At 37.8% G+C, this 20,852-nt stretch overlaps 1 protein-coding gene across 1 annotated transcript in view; it reads left to right on the top strand.

Annotated features, from left to right (window-relative positions):
- Positions 1 to 20,852, top strand: part of RELN (reelin) — a 320,681-nt gene that overhangs the window by 270,842 nt on the left and 28,987 nt on the right. Inside the window, exons 43-51 of the mRNA XM_088134961.1 lie at positions 87 to 234; positions 2,952 to 3,210; positions 5,699 to 5,948; positions 9,335 to 9,503; positions 10,861 to 11,001; positions 16,727 to 16,904; positions 18,170 to 18,363; positions 19,219 to 19,475; positions 19,919 to 20,073. Of these exons, the coding sequence (XP_087991087.1) occupies positions 87 to 234; positions 2,952 to 3,210; positions 5,699 to 5,948; positions 9,335 to 9,503; positions 10,861 to 11,001; positions 16,727 to 16,904; positions 18,170 to 18,363; positions 19,219 to 19,475; positions 19,919 to 20,073 (1,751 nt within the window). The remainder of the gene's footprint in view (positions 1 to 86; positions 235 to 2,951; positions 3,211 to 5,698; positions 5,949 to 9,334; positions 9,504 to 10,860; positions 11,002 to 16,726; positions 16,905 to 18,169; positions 18,364 to 19,218; positions 19,476 to 19,918; positions 20,074 to 20,852) is intronic.

Genomic DNA, 20,852 nt, shown 5'->3' with positions numbered 1-20,852 from the left:
CTTAGTTATTCCACACTGTTTCCAACTTCTAGCAGAAGTGCTTCAGGGTCAATCCTAAATCAGTGTGAATCTGTATTTGCATTCAGGGCAACTGGAGTCGGACAGGTTTTTACTGGTGAGTGGTGGAAAGCCCTCCAGGAAATGTGGCATCTTGTCAGGAGGGAACAATCTCTTCTTTAACGAGGAAGGGTTACGAATGCTGATGACGCAAGATCTGGATTTATCACAAGCTAGGTAACCTGCTTTCCATGGTTTACAAATATGCAAAGTACAATTGTGTCAACTCCATTTTCTATGGCCTGAGATCAGGAGGTAGTTGAACCCAAGGGAAAATCTCCCAGTCTTCTCTGAATTCCAGATGTTCTTCAGTGGGGTGATCATGTGACTGTGATCAGTGCAAACTGAGGTCAGAATATACTGGCATTTTGTGGGCCTAATCCAGCCTAGTTCTGGTGGACTTCTTCAAGCAGCATAAACTGGAGATGTCCTCAGAGAGTCTGGGGGGAGGGGGCAAATGACAAAAGCAACTTTATTATGCAAACTCCACCTCCTTCATACATATGTTGTGCCACAGCAGAGCAATGCTGCTTTTGTCATTTTGGTGAAAGCATCAGATTATGAAGATGCCTCTGAACCGGATTTATATATTACATTAAGCTATGGTTTGCTTTAGCCATTATTTGTAGAATAAGCTGAAGTGCCTCGATTCATACATAACATTAAGCCCTAAGCCAGCGTTTCTCAACCTTGGCAACTTTAAGATGAGTGGACTTCAACTCCCTAGTTGGCTGGGGAATTCTGGGAGTTGAAGTCCATTCCTCCTGAAGTTGCTATGGTTGAGAAACACTGCCCTAAGCTATGGTTTATAAACTGGAATAGCTGGGTTTGCTTAATGCATTCTGTTAAAACCAAATAAACCGCATTGTAACATCTGAGTGTTTTCCAGTAATATTCCCTCACTGATGGCACTGGGGGATTTGGACCATTTTCCCATGTGATCCTGTTGTTAGAAAGAGTGAGGCACCCCCCACCAAGAAACGCAGGGCTGACATTTGAAAATTTTATTTATTGTTATATTTCCATCACATTGCCTGTTTGGTGATAGAACATATTTGGATTTCTTTTTTATGGGTTTTTTTGCCTCTGAAATATGTTTTGCATTTTTCTACAAACTGAAAAGCAACTCATTCTGTAAATCTTTGATCGAGTTGCCAATATGTGGTTCTGCAGGAACAGGGAGGCCAACATCTCTTGTAGTATAAATAACTTTTTAATCTTATCAGATTGAACTCTCTTGCATACGAATTGCTCAATGAAGGGCCGCTCCACTGTGAACCATGATTGAAAACGCAGCGTTTATTGCCAAGACAACTTCGGGTACTTCATTTTGAGTTCCAGAATATTTGCCGCTTGCTTTGAATTGCAAACATTCATTTACAGTCGGTGACTGGCAGATTCTGATCCAGCTGATGTCGAGCTATTTGAAATAGCAACTGTTAAATTCTAAAGTTTATGTCGTGGCTTTTGCGCCTGATGAGAAATTCTTTGTTGAGAGAGCTTGCGTCTGAAATGTTAAAATAAATTTAAAAAAAAGTAAACTAGTTTGAAGTTAAACTCCTGTTTACAAGTTATTGGGTGGCCCTGAAATTATCCTCCTCTGACTTTAAAATTTTTTTTTAAAAAACCCTTCCCGTTTTCTTCAGCCATGTATTAATCCTCAGTATTTTGCAATGAAAACTTTATTACAAACTCTGCAGAAATTTCATTTTAATATGGTCTTTATGTCTTCTGGACTTCTATTATTAACATAAAGGCTTAACACTTTTTTTCCCCCTGCACACTCTCATTTTCTGCTACAGGGCTTAATTTATATGTATTGCATTTTCCCAATAAACAGTAAGCTATACCCATAAAATGAAACCACTGGAAAAATACAGTATCACAGTTTTGTTGCATTTCCAAATTATCTATTGAAAAGCAAGAGGGGTGTTATATAAGAGCATGGCATTTGAATTTCTTCTGTGAAATGAAAGAAAAACTCCCAATTTTCCTTCTCTTGTGGATTCAGATAAACTAATCTTTGTTGAGAGTTGCGTTTTATGTATGGACCAACTCTACCTCAAATATAATGAAAAGAATATGAAAAGAAACACTGGGTCCACATTCACATTTTAAATGTAATAATATTATTTTTTTATTGATTTGAGATATATTTTGGTTCTCTGTTGATTATTATTCTTTGGGATAACTTTGAACGTTGCAGTTAGTCTGTCATTCTATGTACTTAATGAAGCCAGATTGTTTGTTTCTGATTTCAGCCCAGAATAATTGCTTAAATATTTTCTTAGAACCATTATCCAATCATTTGGGGTTTTAAAGGGCTGGATTTTGCATCTCCTGGAAAGCTCAAGGATTATATTTATATTAATAAACAAATGAATGTAGCTCATAGCTGTATTTTATGTTTTGTCTTTTATATGCTGCCAGGTTTCTGGCTAAAATCATGAAATTTCAGTGCAGAATCAAATGTATTGGAGTGTGCACTCTATAAGTAAATCTATTTATTGATTCCATGCTCATGCCCTGAAGGATAAATAGCTTTTTTAAGTTCTTTTGATGCTGCTCTAATGGATAAAGAAAATACAAAAAGTAAAGGCAAGTATTGCATTAAAAAGGTGTAAGCCACACTGCTACATACTCCAGAACAGAATGACACTATTCATTATGGCAAAAAGAATCAAGATGTTTTGTACAGTCTAAAGCAGTGTTGTCCAAATTTGGCCACTTTAAGATGAGTGGACTTCAACTCCCAGAATTCCCCAGCCAGCATGGCTGGCTGGGGAATTCTGGGAGTTGAAGTCCACTCATCTTAAAGTGGCCAAGTTTGGACAACACTGGTCTAAAGTAATAATATATTCCTTCTAACTATGGCTCTTATATTCTTAATGTAGATTTGTGCAGTTCTTCATGAGACTAGGATGTGGCAAAGCCGTACCTGACCCCAGAAGCCAGCCAGTGTTGTTACAATATTCTCTTAATGGTGGGCTCACATGGAATCTGCTTCAGGAATTTCTCTTTAGCAATTCAAGCAATGTTGGGCGATACACTGCCTTGGAAATCCCTTTAAAAGCTCGCTCTGCCTCTACACGTCTCCGCTGGTGGCAACCTTCTGAGAATGGGCATTTCTACAGCCCTTGGGTCATTGACCAGGTACGTCATCCTTTTTACCTTAAAACATAAGAAGTGGTTTAAAAGTGCTGTGCAGTTTTATTTGTAGAGTGCCATTGTTCTGAAAAATGTGGATCTGAAAGCGGGGTGCTGATATCCATTTTGTTTCTTTGCCCTTGATACTGTATAAAAATTATTTCGTTCCTTGGTATTATCAGGTTACGCTCTTTTCTTCCCCTGTTGCCATATCATTCCATTAAGATGATATTAAGAAATGGGATAAATGTTTGTAGAGGTGATCAGGAAAAAGAAAAAAAAATATTCAGGAATTCCTGAATACATACATATTGGGTATGGATTGTCTTCAGAGGCTGCTTGGATCTTCATGTTCATGTTTGTGATGGATTCCATTGAGGAAGCAAAAATGAACTGCTCTGCAACTTCAGGGAGTGCATTCTGGCCTCAGTCAGCCTGAGACTAAGGGAATTTGGCAGGCTACGCCTTCTTCCTCTCAGGAAGAATATCTTAATATGGGGAAGACCAGCTGTTGACTAGAAAGGAACATTCTAGGCAATTCTCTTCTCCCTGCTAGAAAAAAGCTGACCTCCAATTGCTTCATTAGAAAGTAGAAAGGAAGCATCTTCTGGCCCCATCAAGCAGCTGCAGGAGGACCAAGGGCTGTTGGGTTCTCATTTCTGCCCATCCTACCAGATCTGGCAGGATGGGCTTGCTCCTGGTCCCTTCTGTGAAACAGTGTCATCTACTGGGATCTTAGAGGCATGCTTTCTCTGTTGCAGCACCTGCACTTGTTGAACCATCTCCCTCTGAGGTTAGGATGGCCCCAATCCTTCAGGATTTAGAGTTAGGAGTTAGAGGAGCAGGTTCCTATTTTTGCCCTGTGTTGACTGTGGAATTTGTGAATGTAACAGCATTAAGAGCCAAGGATAGTTTGCAGCTTCCTGTCAGTTTTCAGTTATCTGTTAGCAGATGATGGTGGGGACTCTCAATCAGCAGACATGATGCTTTTTCCAGGGTACTTATCATCAGTCCTTTTCATTCCCCTTCACAAGTAGCCTTTCCCAGTGGCTTCTGCATGGGAAGTCAAAATCTGCAAGTGGTTGGGCACAGCATCATGATCCAAGCCCTGCTAGTTGTGTAGGTGCATCACAACAAACACTGAGATGGCAACAGCGAGCTCACAAACTTTTGATCCCATTCTGCAGATGGGCACTCCTCTCAAGCTGATGCCTTACAAATCTGTCATGATTACAACTATAGTAGATATGGCTAATGAGGAACTCAAAAAGTTATAATTCCACTACATCTGAAGACTACAGGTTGGGAAAGATTAAAATAAAGCAGAACTTGCCGTGGCCAAAAGCTTCGATTAAAACAGGAAGGACTTGGAGTAATTATGTTTTATATTTACATATTGTGATGTTTAATACTGAGCCATCTGCCTCTGCTTAAAATTCCCCAAAATATTTGGATATCAAATTCATGGCAGGAACAAATGCCAGGAATACAAATATTTTTCCTTTTGCTTACAGGAATAAGAGTGTTTAGAAGTTCACAGTTACTCTCTGTTAATTAGATATTATCAGAATAAATAATATTAAAATGATTTCAAAAAATAGATGAATAATTAATTTTGACGGGGAAAAATAGTACACTAGTTTTCATTTCAGTCTAAAAGCAGTGGTGAAGCATCTACTATTAATTTCAGCCTGGAATCATTTGCATAATGCTGAGTGAGTGTAGGAGGATTGTTCTCAGTACTTTTCAAATACAAGTTTGGTTGCAGTTTTATACAATTTAGAAGATCTTAGCAATTTAGCAATATAATTGTGAATAATAATTGCAAATAACTCTTTGCCTACAGAGCATTAAGAACCATTTATGTAAAATTTACTGCACCTCTTAACCTATTTATGATGGGCTCATACAAAAAAATATGTTTTTCTAAAATTGCCTCCCTGCTAACCATATTTCAGGTTCCCATATGTTTATGAAGTTGCTTGTCACATGGAATATACGTTGTTTATAACTGCAGGCAATTTTTTTTTTAATGAAGTCACAATGAATTTAGGAAGCATTTAGCATACCACTTTATCAAAATTCAGAGAAAATTAGAGGATCTTATTAACTGATTTTTATATACTGGGTCTCCTGTTCCGTAGCCTTGTTCAGTCACCTCTTGCTAGTTGAGAGATTCTTAATAGTCATACTAAGATGATGGTGTTATAGCATAAAACAATCCCTTCATCATTGCTCTTTATTGATATAGACAATTCCGTTTTTTATTCTGTAATTTCAGTTTGAAGGGGAAGATCTTGGACCAGTGGAGTGGTTAGTTGTTGTCTAAATGACACCTATTTTCATTTGGGCTTTCATTAACAGCAAGTACAAAATATGAAAACTTAGTAATCATTGGATGAATCAGCAATCACTCAGGCATGCTTGTAAAAAAAGTCATTTCAGTTTGACTTCCCCGCAGGCAGTTAAGTCAATGTTTGCCATTGTATTCCAGATCCTTATTGGTGGAAACATTTCTGGCAACACAGTCTTGGAAGATGATTTTACTACCCTGGATAGCAAGAAATGGCTTCTCCATCCAGGTGGAACCAAAATGCCCGTGTGTGGTTCCACTGGGGATGCTCTGGTCTTCATTGAGAAAGCTAGCACTCGCTACGTTGTAACCACCGATATTGCGATCAATGAAGAATCTTTCCTCCAGCTGGATTTTGCTGCTTCTTGTTCGGTCACCGACTCTTGCTATGGTAAAGGCCCTTTCTTTATGCTTTTGATTTGCTCAGCAGAGTTCTTTAATGAAAGATTCAGAACTGAAAAAGAGATTCTTCTCCCACACCAAAGAGGTCATTTCTTATTTCTGTCTTCTCACTCTAATGCTTTCCCCTTCAACAAGTTATGTATTGATTTTATCCATATATAACCATAAGAAAGGTATATTGACTGGAAGTGGTGATGTTAATGAAGACACGCCTGCTTGGGCAGCATCCAGATTAATGAACAAAATTAGAACTGAACATGTACAGTTGGAATCACAGTGAAACTATTTGTGAGAAATAAGTTTCAAGGTGGGGTGAAAGATTGCTTCAAATATTGGTAGCACTGAAGTTGGATGTACTTACTTGATGAGGGCAGGAATCAGCCCAGTTTACTGTATAGCTTCAGTTGTAAGATTTGCTTTTTAAAAAACATCTCTTTCCAGAATTTGGAATCCTTTCCTATTTCCTTCTATGGTGTACACATGGATCTTCCAGTGAATTCAGCGGGATGCCCTCACTGGTATATAATTTGCATGGATATTTTACAGGACGTTCTTTGCTCTTCTGGATAATACACATCCAGAACAAAAGAACTGGACGCTTCTCATACAAAGCTCCCATCCCAGCGTTGATTTCACATAATTTCTTGTTTTATGGAGTGTTGTGCTGTGAACGATTACAACGTCTGTAACTCAAGAAACTGAAATGCTACCTTACATTTTCCTTGCACTTATGTAAGTTATATTGGTCTACTGCAACGCGCTCTACATGGGGCTACCCTTGAAGAGTATCCAGAAGCTACAGCTGGTGCAGAATGCGGCAGCGCCGACAGTTCTCAATGCCCCTGGGGGGCACATATAACACCGCTGTTGCGTGAGCTGCATTGGTTGCCAGTTTGTTTCCGGGTCCAATTCAAGGTGTTGGTCATCACCTTTAAAGCCCTTCATGGCACAGGACCAGGTTATCTGAGGAACCGTCTCGCCCTGGTTATTTCAGCCCGCCCCACTCGGTCCAGCAGAAGGGGCAGGTTGCAGACCCCACCAGTCAAGGAATTTTGATTAGTGGGATCTAGACAGAGGGCCTTTTCTGCTGTGGCTCCCGCCCTATGGAGCATCTTGCCTCCCAAGGTCCGGTGTGCCCCCTCCCTCATGGCCTTCAGAAAAGAGGTTAAATCCTGGCTCTGCCAGAAGGCCTGGGGGCCAGATGGGGGCTCGCACCTGTGGAGATGGCTGGTGGGGTGATGGGTTTTGGCTCCCCCTCCAGCATCTTGAAGGTTTTAGTGCTAAAATATACAGGGGGGGGTTAGGACATTTTTAATGTATGTTTGTATTTTAATTATTTATGGATTTTAGTCACTACTTGGAGGGATTGGTGTGTTTGTTCTTTTTTGTTATTGTGAGCCGCCCAGAGTCACCCGTTGGGGGAGATGGGCGGCATACAAATTTAACAATAAATACATAAATACATAAATACATAAATAAAGGCATATAGCTAGTTTAAATTTGACTAGAAGGAAACTTGATTGTGTCTATCAACTAAATGCAGACACTTACTTCAGAATTCAGCATAAAAATGGAAATGAGGCCTAAAGAAAATCCATAAAGCAGATCTCTAATTTACTTATAAGTAACGAAGCTGTTTCAGTGGAGTGGGAAATTAACAACCAGCCCAAAATACAATCATTACACTTCATTTTAAAGTTCCAATTCATTCTAGTATTATAGTTCATCTGTCAGCAGTCTTATCCATGATAATTATGCCATTTATAATCAGGTCATCCCAGCTTTGCCTCTGTGTGTGCATGCACAGGCAACATTTCTGCAGAGAGCCGGGAGCAGCTTCTGAAGCAACCGCATGAACTTCCAAAGGATGGGAGTGCTTAACTTCTTCAAGGAGAGTCCTTCACTCATGCTTCCCAATGCACAGCTTTAACAACAAAATCCATCCCTTTGTTCCTACAGCAGCAAATGAAGAGTTGTATTTGGGTGTGTGTAAAGGTTGTGTCACAGGTTTAACACAGAAGCAGCAGTCTGAGCACAATATATTTCGAAAGAGTCAGAATACATAATCAGCTGCTAATCATCAAGTGTTAAGGAGTCGGTTAGTGAAAATAAAGTGGTACAATTGAAAAGAAATTGGCAATGGGTAGAGATACTGCTTGATTACTCTTTTGTTCACTGGTTATGCTTTATTGTCTTTGCAGTTGCTGAAATTGCTCTATAAATATTAGCAGGTTCATATATAAACCATGTTTTGTTTAACTATGATTTGCTGAAGAAGCCATGGTGGTCTAGGCTTCAATATTGTGCTGAATCAACAACATTCATAGAATGTGGAGTGTTCTGCAAAATGACAAAACGTGCTCTAAATCCTGTGCATTTGTGTAACATTGCAATCATGTACAAAAGTGGTAGAGGTCACATTGTGATGTCACAATGCACATTCTTCATTTGCTTCCTCCTCTTACTGCCTCTCTCTGGATGCCCATGTGCTGAGTGATACCTGATGATCTAAAACCATAGTAGCTGGCTTCACATCATGATAAGCTAAAGGCTATATTAATATAATTAGCACATTTAGGTGAATTTCATAAAGCAGATAGAGGGCTGAGGTTGGGATAATAATGACCTGCCTAAGATCACTTTGAAAGAGAAGAACCACCTGAACTAAGAATGGGTGCTAGCCCACAGTATATGGTTTCAGTTGCTACGCTATATCAAATTTCAATCATTGTGCCTATCTCAGAATTTCATGATCATTTCTATCAGCCTATCAATTTAGTCATCAATGCATGCCAGTGAACATCTCAGTGGCTAGATATCCAACTGTGCCCTACAACTGATTTATTTTTATTTTTATTTATTTAAGCAATTCATAAGGCCGCCCATCTCTCAAAAGTGGGTGGAATACAAGGGTTAAAACCACAACAGTAGATAACAAAATCAAACGCTGGAGGCCATAAACAGAATCCAACTCATAAAAATAACAGAACTGCATTAACCAGCAGAGCTCACCTTACCACACGACCCAAATGCATGGGGGCATTCACACACTCAGTTGAGTTCATTTTCTTTTTCAAGTCCTGTGGTCTTGAAAAGATACTAAATTAGTTCTGGAGTGCTGGATATGTGTACCTAGAGGTAATGCATCTCTCCATGTAACTGCCAACCTTGCTCTCCACTTTTAGTGGAATTCACAATGTAGTAGGTATCCTTTGAAAACAATGTAATACTCATACAGAACACAAGACACAACATTAGAATCTGTTCGCGTACAAAAGCCATTCAAGTTATTTGTGCATCTTCACATGTAATATTTTAATGCTTACCTATTTTAAATGAGCCAGTCATATAATTTTTGCATTTCATTCTTTTTAGCTATTGAGCTAGAATATTCTGTTGATCTTGGTCTGACATGGCAACCAGTGATGAGAGATTGCCTTCCTACTAATGTAGAATGCAGCAAATATCACCTCCAGAGGATCCTGGTATCCGATACATTCAACAAATGGACAAGAATTGTTTTGCCACTTCCTCCTTATACCAGGTGAATTAGATTTGACATACATTTATCCAGCGTAACAGGTTTTCCACTGTATTAGGAATTTGAAACAGTGGTCTGTCTTCCATAGAAGCTACGTGTGTCTAAAATTGTTTTCCTGAGGCATTATACAAGTTGTATATTTGTCCTTAATTAGTTTCATTGCTTATTTAATTATGTCAAAAGATGTATCAAGCTAAAATTATCTAAATAAATAAAATGTTGTGGGAAAGAGCAACATAATTGCTTTGGATCCAGAGTTCTTTTCTTTAACTAGAATGACCAAGGTATCAAGAAAGTCTTTGGTCAAAATAAATATATCTTAGAAGCCAATAAAAATAACTTGGTTCTACAACCAAGTTTACTAATTAAATTCATACTTATTTGACAAAATAGGCTTCAGAAAGTTATTTTTGCAGAAATCTTGCTATAATTAATAGTATTTCCCAGGAGCATATGGTACTCTTGTGTCTTCTACTTTGCTCAAATGGGGCTGCACAAAACTTTATAGTGGATCATGCCGTAAGTCAACAAATACTAATTGATCATGATCTCCAGCACTTTTTCGTGACATAGTGTCCTCAAGATTTGTTGAACTTCATCTCCTAGAATTACCAAACTGTCTAGAAATTTGAGAATTGCACCTCAAAAACATCTGTGGGGTAAATGGTTCAAGAAGGCTGAGCCATATATATCTAATCTTTCAAATGTGACTGTGAGAGAAGCTGGTACTTTATCATATCTTATGATATATTAATTAAGATCTTTTTAAAGACTTGAGTATCTCTGTAATGCCTATTCTCTGCAGATTCAGCCTCTTTCTATTCCAAATGAACAACAGTGAAATAGGATATCATTTGAGTACATCATATTTCTCAAGTGCCTCCTATATATGGTGAGGGAATTAATCTCAATTGTCACAAAATCAGCTGAGAGAATGCAGAGTAATAAGAAAAGGGATTTGTACTGAACCATAAATCTACTTCAGTTTTTTTCTTAAATTTGCTTCCACTTTATCGGAAATAGTTTAAGATATAAAATCAATGGGTTGAATTCAAAGGTCACCCTAATGTGATGAAGAAAGCCCCACGGTTGGAGGAAAACCATCAGAAAAAAATGTTGAGGGTACAAACTATAAATGGAATAAGCAGATAGGTTGTAATCTGCGTAATACAGTAGAAGACTTCTTTGCTTGGTGAGCAAACTTAGCTTTAAGTTTAATGCTGCCATCTACTGTTTATTGTTTTTTAAAGCCACAGTCTCCAATTGATTGATATCATAAATAGTCATCACACATGGAACTTGCTTGCTCTCATGCTTTAACTCCAGAAGCATTTTTTTTAATGTTTCATCTTTCCTAAAGGTCTGAGGCAACTCGTTTTCGTTGGCACCAAACAGCTCCATTTGACAAGCAGCAAACGTGGGCTATTGACAATGTCTACATAGGTGATGGCTGTGTAGATATGTGCAGTGGTCATGGGAGGTGTACTGAAGGGAACTGCCTGTAAGTATTAACTCCACTGAGAAAGACAATGTTAGAGTCACTACTCCTGAAGACAACCAGAGAGGAGGAAACTGAAAATTTAGGAACCGGGCCTCATATAATAGTCAGAATACCTTCTGGACTGAGAATGTTCCATATATTATGTCCCTTCATTGTAAGATTGTACCATTTATGTATGGATTGTAGAAGAAAGCTAGAGTTGTGAATCTCAGATTGTGAACTTTAGACAGTGTGCAATATGTTTTCATTCCGATCCTGGATTTTGATTCCAAAAAAAAGTTACGATTTAATGTCTTTCTTAGGACACATTTTCTTTCCAAAAGCAGTGAAATTGAATCTTTCCAAAGGCACTGAAATTAAATTGAAATTTAAGCAGCTACTTATTTTGTAAGGGGTAAGCATTTTGCTGCATATGGTGGCATAAGGAACGTTTCTTCCATTTTGCTTATTTGTTTAATGTATGTTTGTTGCTCGGGAAAGGTAGAGGATGGTGGAAGAACAGAGAGTGTCTTCTGATAGAAAGAAGGGGTGGGGAGAATTGAAACAAGCAAGATATTCCAATGGCAACAGGAAAGGGAAGATGTGGGAGTCAAGTAAATCTGAGATACACTGCATTCAGCAGATATTTTTTGAAAATTATTAGTAGTAATACTGTACAACATACCAAACCATTAAGTATCACAGAAGAAATGGGCAATATATGGTTTTCACTTACGGTGTAACCATTTGAATTGGATTATTGTTGGAATTCAAACTAAGCAACTCACCCATTTAAATAAACCTCTCTCTCTCAAAACAAAATCTCTCCAAACCATGAATGTCTAGTAATGAAGCTGAACAATTCTGAGGAGTCATAAAATCAATAAAACTATACCGTTGCTCATAAAAATAATTGGCTGCGTTATTTTGCAATCTTTGTGCTCTTAAACGCTTGGCCAATTTTTCAACTAGAGCAATAATCCAAAGCTATCATTGATATCAATTATCATCGATCCAGTGTTAGCTTTGATGACAGTTTCCAGATCAGTATCACTACTCATCTCACTGCTAGGAAGAAAAATGTTACCAATTCCTTTTGCGTCATTATTTCAGCAACATCTATAAAGAAAGATAATAGAGCCATTTTTATAGTGCAACAATTAGGGGAAATATTACAAGTATATGTTTTACTGTAATGGATTAATGTACCATTTAGATGTGATTTTTAATGTATTTTCCCTGGTTTTTGTGGAAATGAATTGAAGAGGTTGATTGTGCCAAATTCATTTTGGTTATTTAGAGTCTTTAAACATGTCCTTTCCCCAAGCACACTTGGATGCTATTACTTGTGAATGTTTATAGTAATTAAAATATGTTGTTCAGTTAATATTAGGGCACATGCAGGTTGTCTTAAAAGTACTGGATAAAACAAAAGTGAACATTTTAATAGATCTGTAGCTAATCTATTTTTTGTGATTTTCAGCAGCTCCTTTGATTCCCTGGTTTTGTTTTATCTTTTGCATGTAAAACTCAGGTCAGAACAAATCCTTTGACCTCCAGTGTTATGTGTTATTTATAGTGTAATAGTAGTAAAAGTAATAGTAGTAATAACAGTAATGACTATTGTTATTACTAAATGTAAAATTAAAGAATGCAACCTGCTTTACCATTTTCTCCATATACTCAGAGTTACATATAAAAGGATTGTCAAGATTTTATAAAACTCTTAGCAAACATCTCTTAATAATGTTTGTTTCACATCCTCTTTATGTTCCATCTAAACCCAATCTTTTTCCAAGTTGTTTCAGTTGGAATACTCATAATAATAGGTTATATTTGAGATGTCCAGATCCTCATTTTCCAAAGTCCTTATACAGCCTTTTTATTTAATCCTGATCATTTTTCACTATATATAAATTATGTATACAAATACATACATTAAAAATGGCCAAGGTCAGGTGAACGAAACATAAACTCTGTTTATTATTTATTTATCTTTATACAGTGTATAATATTTCCAACCTGCTCCATCCAAGGACTCTGGTCTGCATATAACAAAGTCTACATATACATTTTTTAAAAAAGAACAAATCAACCCACCCTAGATAAACAACATATTAATTAGGACAAAAGGCACAGTGGAATCCTGTAAAGTTGTTTTTTATTGCTTTATGCAATGCTGGAAGAGAGAATGCTAAACACACCTCTGTGAGGAGCAAGTTCCAGAACTTGTAGAGCACACTAGAAACACCCCCCCCGCTTTCTAGCCTACCATGTACTTCTTGGAAGTGGAAGACTCTTAGCAGGACTTCTCAAGATACTTGAACCAGATAGACAGATTTAATTTTGTCAAGTCAGCAACTGAGGTATCCTGTTCCAACAACTTAAAATGCTTTGGAAATCACCACTTTGAATTGGGGCCAGAAGCCCACTGGTAACTTCAGAATCAGTATTATCCAGCAAGGTTGATCCCCATAGGTTTTTCTGGACCACTTGCATCTTTTAAGTCAGCTCTGAAGGCTGGCCCCATGTAGAGCATGTTATAATAATCCAGGTGTGGATTACCAATGCCAGAGTATCCTGGGCCAGGTAGGACCAGAATTGGGCAGTCTCGCCTGGCTTTGGCCTTGTTGTGCTGCTGGAATGGGAGTCATAGATCTAGATTACAAACTAACTCCATCGGGGGAACATAACCCATCAAGAATAAGTACTGCGACTGAAGCTACTAGATGTTATTCATGGAGATTTTAATCTGAGCTTCTTTCACTCCATCCAGACCCTGGCAGCAGCCAGATGTTTGTTATGGTTCTCCACAGCATCTCTGTATACAATCCTCGTGGACGAGAATTCTACAAGTAATCAAATATTTAAAATAATTAAACCATTTCATTTCAAATAAAATCGACAACATAAAATTGTAGCTAGGACATTGAGGTGATCAAAGCTTCTCCAGTTTTGCAGACAATGTAACAAAAATTAGCCACATTTAAGGAAACGAAATTGTACTGGTCTGATTAAAGTAATCACACATAAAATAAATAATCACTGTCTGGGTATTTTGCCAGATAAGGAGTTACAAAGTGGGCCCGGGCATCCTTATAGAAGGAATATAGCAGGACTTGACCTGTGGATTCAACAGATCCTTCTCCACAAGGGCACAATCTTAGCTCGTAGGAGACTTTTTTGTATTTTCCCTTAAGAACAGCTGTTGCCACAGCATTCTTCGCTTGGATTAGAGGATGCTGTATAAGTGAAAGTCACCATTTTACCCACATTGAAGCTTCTTATGGGTGTCAAATAACAGGGCATTGTGATTGGTGGCATTCTGCACTGCAGCAACCAAGGACTGGAGTTCTGCCCTCCCACCCTTGACTAGACTCATAGACTAGAATCTTCTGTAGTAAGATTGAAACTGAAACTGAAACTTCTCCCCCACTTTCTTGTTCATTGCAACAGTCAAGTCATTGCATGAATGAATGAATGTCTGTTGATTATAACATTAATTGCTCTATCTGCAAGAACCAACCATTCACTCTCACATACACACATCACCGTCTCATTCATATACAAGACGCACACATCCTTATCTCCTTCCTTCTAATAAAAACAAAATATAAGAAGAGAAATAGGAAAATGCGGTGTTAGACGAAGATATGTAACTGAATAGGAAACAGAAAGGAAGAAAGCAAGAGAAGAGACATCTAGATGTTAAAGTTGAGCAGGCAAGGGCTGATCATCCATGCTTTTCAACAGCTATTATTTTTCACCTTCTTCCCATCTGTTTGTTTGCAACAGCAAATCTTCTTTCAGCAAATGTAAAACAAACCTTGCCCTCCACCTGTTACATGTCATTGTTTGCAGGGAAAAATCCTCTCTATAAATATATTTTCTTGTAGCACTTTCACTATTGTGGGTATTATTCATTTTATTCCTTGATTTTTGCCAGTTTCTCTCAATTTATATATCAAATATCATGTGGTCAAGGTGGTGACCACAACAACACAAAAGCCCTGTCCCTTTCTAGGTGCATCAAAACACATGTAAAAAAGGGAGGAGTTTCCATTGTGTAGCTACAGCCATCTTTACTTTTTTGATCCCCTGATACCCCTGGGTAAAATCAAACTAAAAATATTTTAATTTGCAATACGTTCCCTTTTTTGTTTTTCTTCTCTCATATCTTCCTTCTCAATCTCTTATTCCTTCATCTAAGTTTCCTTTTTCATGTCTACCTCTTCCAAGTTCATACCTTCTTCATTTCTGAGTTTTAAGACATTTAGGATATTTTTAAAAAACCCTTGTCGATATCATTTAAATATCTAGTTGTGCCATTTGAATTAATAATGACTTTGTAGGTGGAATCAACATTGCAGTACTCTCACTTGTTTTGTGAAACACTTGGAGCTTTTACTTTACTCAAAGTTTTTGACTTTAAGATATTAGACCCATTTTATCTCTGAAATAGTGAGAGGGCAGATAGTAAAAATCAAACCAAAAAGAGGGAAAGAAATGTCCCAAGTGCTAGTGAAAATATTTTATTGTGTAAAAACCCAACACATTTCAGATAACATCTTTTATCCAGGGCACTCTGTAAGCTGGCTAAAACCTGTTAGATTGATGTCACTAGAGAGGATTTTTGTATGCCAAGTTTAATATTTTATATTTGGTGATATAATTTACAAATCTGGCAATAATATCTCTTGAGAAGTTGCCATTTTGTGGTTTCATATTACAACTCGGTGATCTCTCTCTACAGTCCGTTTTAAATTACAGTTCTGAAAATATTTCAGAAAATGGTTCTGTTAAGAGTGTTATTATATTCTGCTCTACAGCTGATTCTTTTACTCCATGAATTCTCAAATTTGGCCTCCAACTGCAGGTTTTAAAATCTTCCATATCATATTCATGTTGCCTTTCTAAAGGCCTCTAATTTAGCTTCTTGTATAATTGTCACTTCCAACAGCTCATCTGCTTCCTCTGAAATGGTATTAACTTTATTTGCCAAATCTTTTTTTTTCCCTATAAAGCCAACAAAGTCCTGCCAATTTTGCTTGATTCTTCCTTAACCACCTGCAATTGACTGCTAATTTCAGGTGCCCATTGTCTTCCCTCCACTTTCATCATTTCCACGCCAAATCTTCCGCCAGCTCATCATCGCTGGAGCTTACTAAACTTGGCAGGTTGAATCTGAAGCTGCAGTAAGATGTTTTAAGGTTTCCCCCACTCTTTCTAATGCACATGATTTTAGCTGAGGTTTAAACATATCCACCTGGTTTGATTAAATCAATATTGCAAAAGAGAAAAAAGATGTTCTGCACCATTCAGTCATCTTCAACAGTGATTTCATGTTTAACCGTCCTCTAGGAGATCTGTCCATCTAGCGGTGTATTGAAATTTTGTATGCACTGTCCCCGAAAAAGCAGAATACCTTTGAGATCCCCATTAATAATTGCTGACCACTCTAAAATGACATGCTGAATTTTGATGTACAGTTTCATTGGCTGTCTCTGTCTGAAGAATAATCTTTCTTTGCATCAAAATCAAGAATCTTCCAGTGAAACAGTTTCCATAATGGCTTCTTAAAGAGAATGAATGTTCAGCAAGACAAAATCATGTAAACTCTCCAAGCAGTTTCCTAGATGAACCCAAGGAAACCTGATATTGTTGATGAAACCCATTCATCTTGATGAAATGTTTAAATACAGGAGATTTGTTTTTATTTGCGTTCTCTGACTGCTGTTCTTCACAGGTGTGATGAAAACTGGAGTGGGTTATACTGCGATGAGCCGGATGTATCCCTCCCCACTCAACTTAAGGACAATTTCAATCGTGCACCATCTAGTCAGAACTGGTTAACCGTCAATGGGGGAAAACTGAGCACTGTCTGCGGTGCCGTGGCTTCTGGAACGGTTCTTCATTTTAGCGGGGTTAGTATTTTGCTTTTGTACACGTTGTTCATTTCAAGCAGGCCTTTTCTTATCGTTCTTTTTCCCATCATTTAATTTTCTTTGTGGAATGTATGTCTTTTTCTTTGTGGCTGCCTCTGGCTTATTGTAAATATGTGTTATTATTATGATGCACTGGAGGTGCACACACACAAAAAAAGAAAAATATTTCCTTTTTTAAAAAATGAAAGAATTAAGACACAGCCACCACTCCCAACCCTAAGTGAAAAGTAATGACTCAAAATTGCAAACTCCTTGAATGTAGAGCAGGACTATAAACTCCTAAGTGTTTTCATATAGCTTTAATCTATGGCCTGCTTTCACAGCCACTGAGCATAGGCTGATTGGGGAAACAACTTTTGATAAGCCAAGTTGTGTTACTGCAATAATACATTCTGCTGGAAACATATATAAATGTTAGCTGCTTAACTAATCATGATTAAGCAGTCATGATGATTTGTAGGATTATTTAAGGGAATGTCAAACTGATGTTGGGAAAGGAAGGGGCAAGCCATTAAGGGAGGGGCTGGCAAAAGAGATTACATTGTCCTGAGAAAGTTGGAAACATGAGAAAGAAACTGAAAATTTGATTTTGTTTAGTATAAAATGGGACAGAGAAAGAAACTTGGACAGACTTTCAAAATTCTCTTATTTTACCATACTCTAATAAACAGCATGCCTGGAATCCCTGTTTCTTGCCCTGGTTTACCTTGAAGGGCTGACATCAGTCTTGAAATCAACACCAAGAGTGAGGGATGCTGGGAACTGTAGTTCTGCATCAACTAGACAGCTACATATTAACAGTGGGGATTGTAGCCAGCAGTTTTCTTCTATTTATTAATAATTAGGGCTGTGCAACACTTGGATTTTGATACCTGAAAGGTGCTTTTGAGCATGCAGGGCAGGAAATGTAACACCTGCCTGTAGTTCTTGAAAGCAGCGGTATCTTTTCCTAAGATTGCACCACCACCCTCTGCAGCTGCTATATGTCGTAGGGAAAGATGTGGCTGCTTTAAAGAGTTACAGAGAGGTAAAATATTCACACTGCTCTCATTTGTTCCAAAGTACCTGTTTTGAGTGAACCAAAAGCAGTGCATAGTCCTATTAATAAACCCTCTTAATCCTGGTTTTGCCATTTGGAGAAAAAAAAATAACCTCGGTTCTGCTTTTCTAAGCATATCAATTAAAAATACTGAAGTGCCTGTTTCCCCCTTAGTGCTCTCAATTTTTTTTCCTTCTTTTCTAAGGGATGCAGCCGTTTGCTAGTCACAGTAGATCTAAACCTAACTAAGGCAGAATTCATTCAGTTCTACTTCATGTATGGATGTCTGATCAGCCCCAACAATCGTAACCAAGGGGTTCTCCTGGAATACTCTGCAAATGGTGGCATTACTTGGACTCTCTTGATGGAAATATTTTATGATCAATTCAGCAAGCCTGGGTAATAACTATATTCATGTTGCCTATTTGCAGTAACTGGTAAAAACTTAACTCTGTCAGTGTGAATACACTAAACTAAGAATATACTTTACCTACGAATGCAAGTTCTAGTGTTTCAAAACTCATTGATTTTTTTTTTCAGATTGCTCCTCACTCCTTTACTGATGCTTAATCTTGAATTAACATCCTTATAGTAATTAGCAATTAAAATAATGTCTTCCATGTCCTTATAATCAGCACAATAGCAATGTACACATAGAGAAATTGAACTATACAGTAGATCCTCTCTATGAATAATTCTCCATATTCCTTGTTACGGAGGGGACACAGTTTAGCAAATAGGATTCAGGTGGTTAACAAGACCAAGACTTCATTTGTTCAATATAAGGAAGGCAGCATTGCATCCCTGTCTCATAAGCCCCGCCCCTTTTGGACATGCAAGTGTTATCACAACACACATACACAAAGGGCAAGGCTTGTGTTGTGATGCTGCAACGCTGCTTACCTCAGAGCGACTGGCTTGACCCAGATGCCGCTGTAACTGTCCGTTCCAGATCAATTTAATTAAAAAAAATAAAAGTTTTCCCTAATGCTTAGACAGTAAAACGTGATTTTTGATTTAGTAAAACGGCGACTTTTAGATTATCCTTTCGTAAGTGATATGTGTCATAATTTTATAAGTAAATAAAGATATATTGAAAAACTGTAACCTCCATGGTATTTTAGATCCCGTGGTTACTTGCTTGCATTCTGCTTTTGTATTTTATTCTTTTTATGGGTCTTTCATGTTTCATCATTCATGTGCTTTCCTAAAAAGTTCAATTCAATAAATAACATGTTATGTTTCTCGATGTAGCTTTGTGAACATTCTCCTTCCTCCGGAGGCCAAACGAGTGGGAACTCGTTTTCGCTGGTGGCAGCCGAAACATGAGGGTCTAGATCAGAGCGATTGGGCTATTGATAATGTGCTGATCTCGGGTTCAGCAGATCAGAGGACCGTGATGCTGGATACGTTTAGCAGCGCACCATTGCCCCAGCATGAACTCTCTCCTGCAGATGCAGGACCGACAGGCAGGATTGCTTTCGATATGTTTGTGGATGACAGGACAACGGGTAAGCACTGATATAATTGCGAATCAGCGGGAAAGTCAGTTTTACCGGTGTTTTTTTTTTTCTTTAACACTTCTGTAATAAGAAGAAATCAGACAAAGACATCTTCCAAAGAGTGATAAGAAAAGCATCAGCCGTCCACTTCTTTCTAAACATATAACAGTTCAAAAGACAGGAATGTAGACATGAGGGTGGGAAGAGTTGATAGCCCTCAAACTAGGCATGGGGGAAAAAACTAGTGTTATTGCAAAGCTCAGCTTTCTTTAAATGTAGGAATCTAGGTAAAGCCTTGTGTTTGTAAGAACATAATTAATTATCATATTATAATCCACTAATCTTTCAATTATCCAAACATTTGTTTTCAGTAATTAAGACAGCCTAATTAACCTTTTTAATTATGAAATACTGGGGTTTTAAGATACTGATTTGAATATTGTTCTCTTAAGTGAACGAACACTGGATGTTCCACGATGACTGTTCTATTGAAAAGTTCTGTGATTCTCCTGATGGAGTCATGATGTGCGGTAGCCATGATGGCAGAGAAGTATATGCCATCACCCACGATCTAACTCCTACAGAGCACTGGATCATGCAGTTCAAGGTAAAAGCCGCTTTTAAAGAATGGAGATTTTATGAACCCCTGAATTCATAAACAGCTTTCCAAAAGGAAGTCTGTCTGTCTAAACCACAAACTCCTGGCCGGTCTCGGATATCTTCAGTAGGCTTATCAGTGTATCTGATGTAATGATGCGCTAAGTGCTGGAGTGCCAAGTGAAAAGATGTTGTCTCCTGGTGGTATAGATTTGTGGGCTAGCAACCTTCACTAATAGCCCATGAAAATGTTTACTAATTGAGCATTAAAATAGCTTAAGGTGTCTTCCAGAGGAGCGTGAATGGCCCCAGTTAATATACTCCTAACAAGTTGTAAAATGGTTTGTGCAATTTCTTAAAGAAATAAAATAAAACTGAAATAATTAAAACAACATCCACTTCTTTCTTTTTTTTTTGGTGACTTTGAGTCAGTGTTGATTCTTGGAGACTGCCCGGATAAGTCCCTGTACTGAATTTAAAAAACCCGAAAACGGTACAATTACAATCCAATAATGTATCATTTTTAAACAAAAATTCTCAAGTCTGATTTGGAAAGCAATATAAAAATGGATTCAATAATGAATAAGTAAAAACATTGCAGAATATATGAACATTTATCCTATGCCAGAGATTTGTCAATCTAAAGATAAGGTAGATATAATTCTGTAATTCAGAATCTCTCCTGAAAACTGTTCCTAGCTGTGGATAATCTGGTGCCCTTAAATGATGGCATCAGTAGATTGTAGGATCCTGCAATATTCACATCTGAGCAAGTATTTCTTCTGAAAC

Source organism: Python bivittatus, unplaced genomic scaffold (assembly GCF_059951505.1).
Source record: "Python bivittatus isolate LINGU-HERP-01145 unplaced genomic scaffold, Pbiv_v1 ctg000120_np1212, whole genome shotgun sequence".
Taxonomy (NCBI): domain Eukaryota; kingdom Metazoa; phylum Chordata; class Lepidosauria; order Squamata; family Pythonidae; genus Python; species Python bivittatus.
Note: the sequence above shows the minus strand (reverse complement) of the source record. Positions and strands in the feature narration are given on the sequence as shown.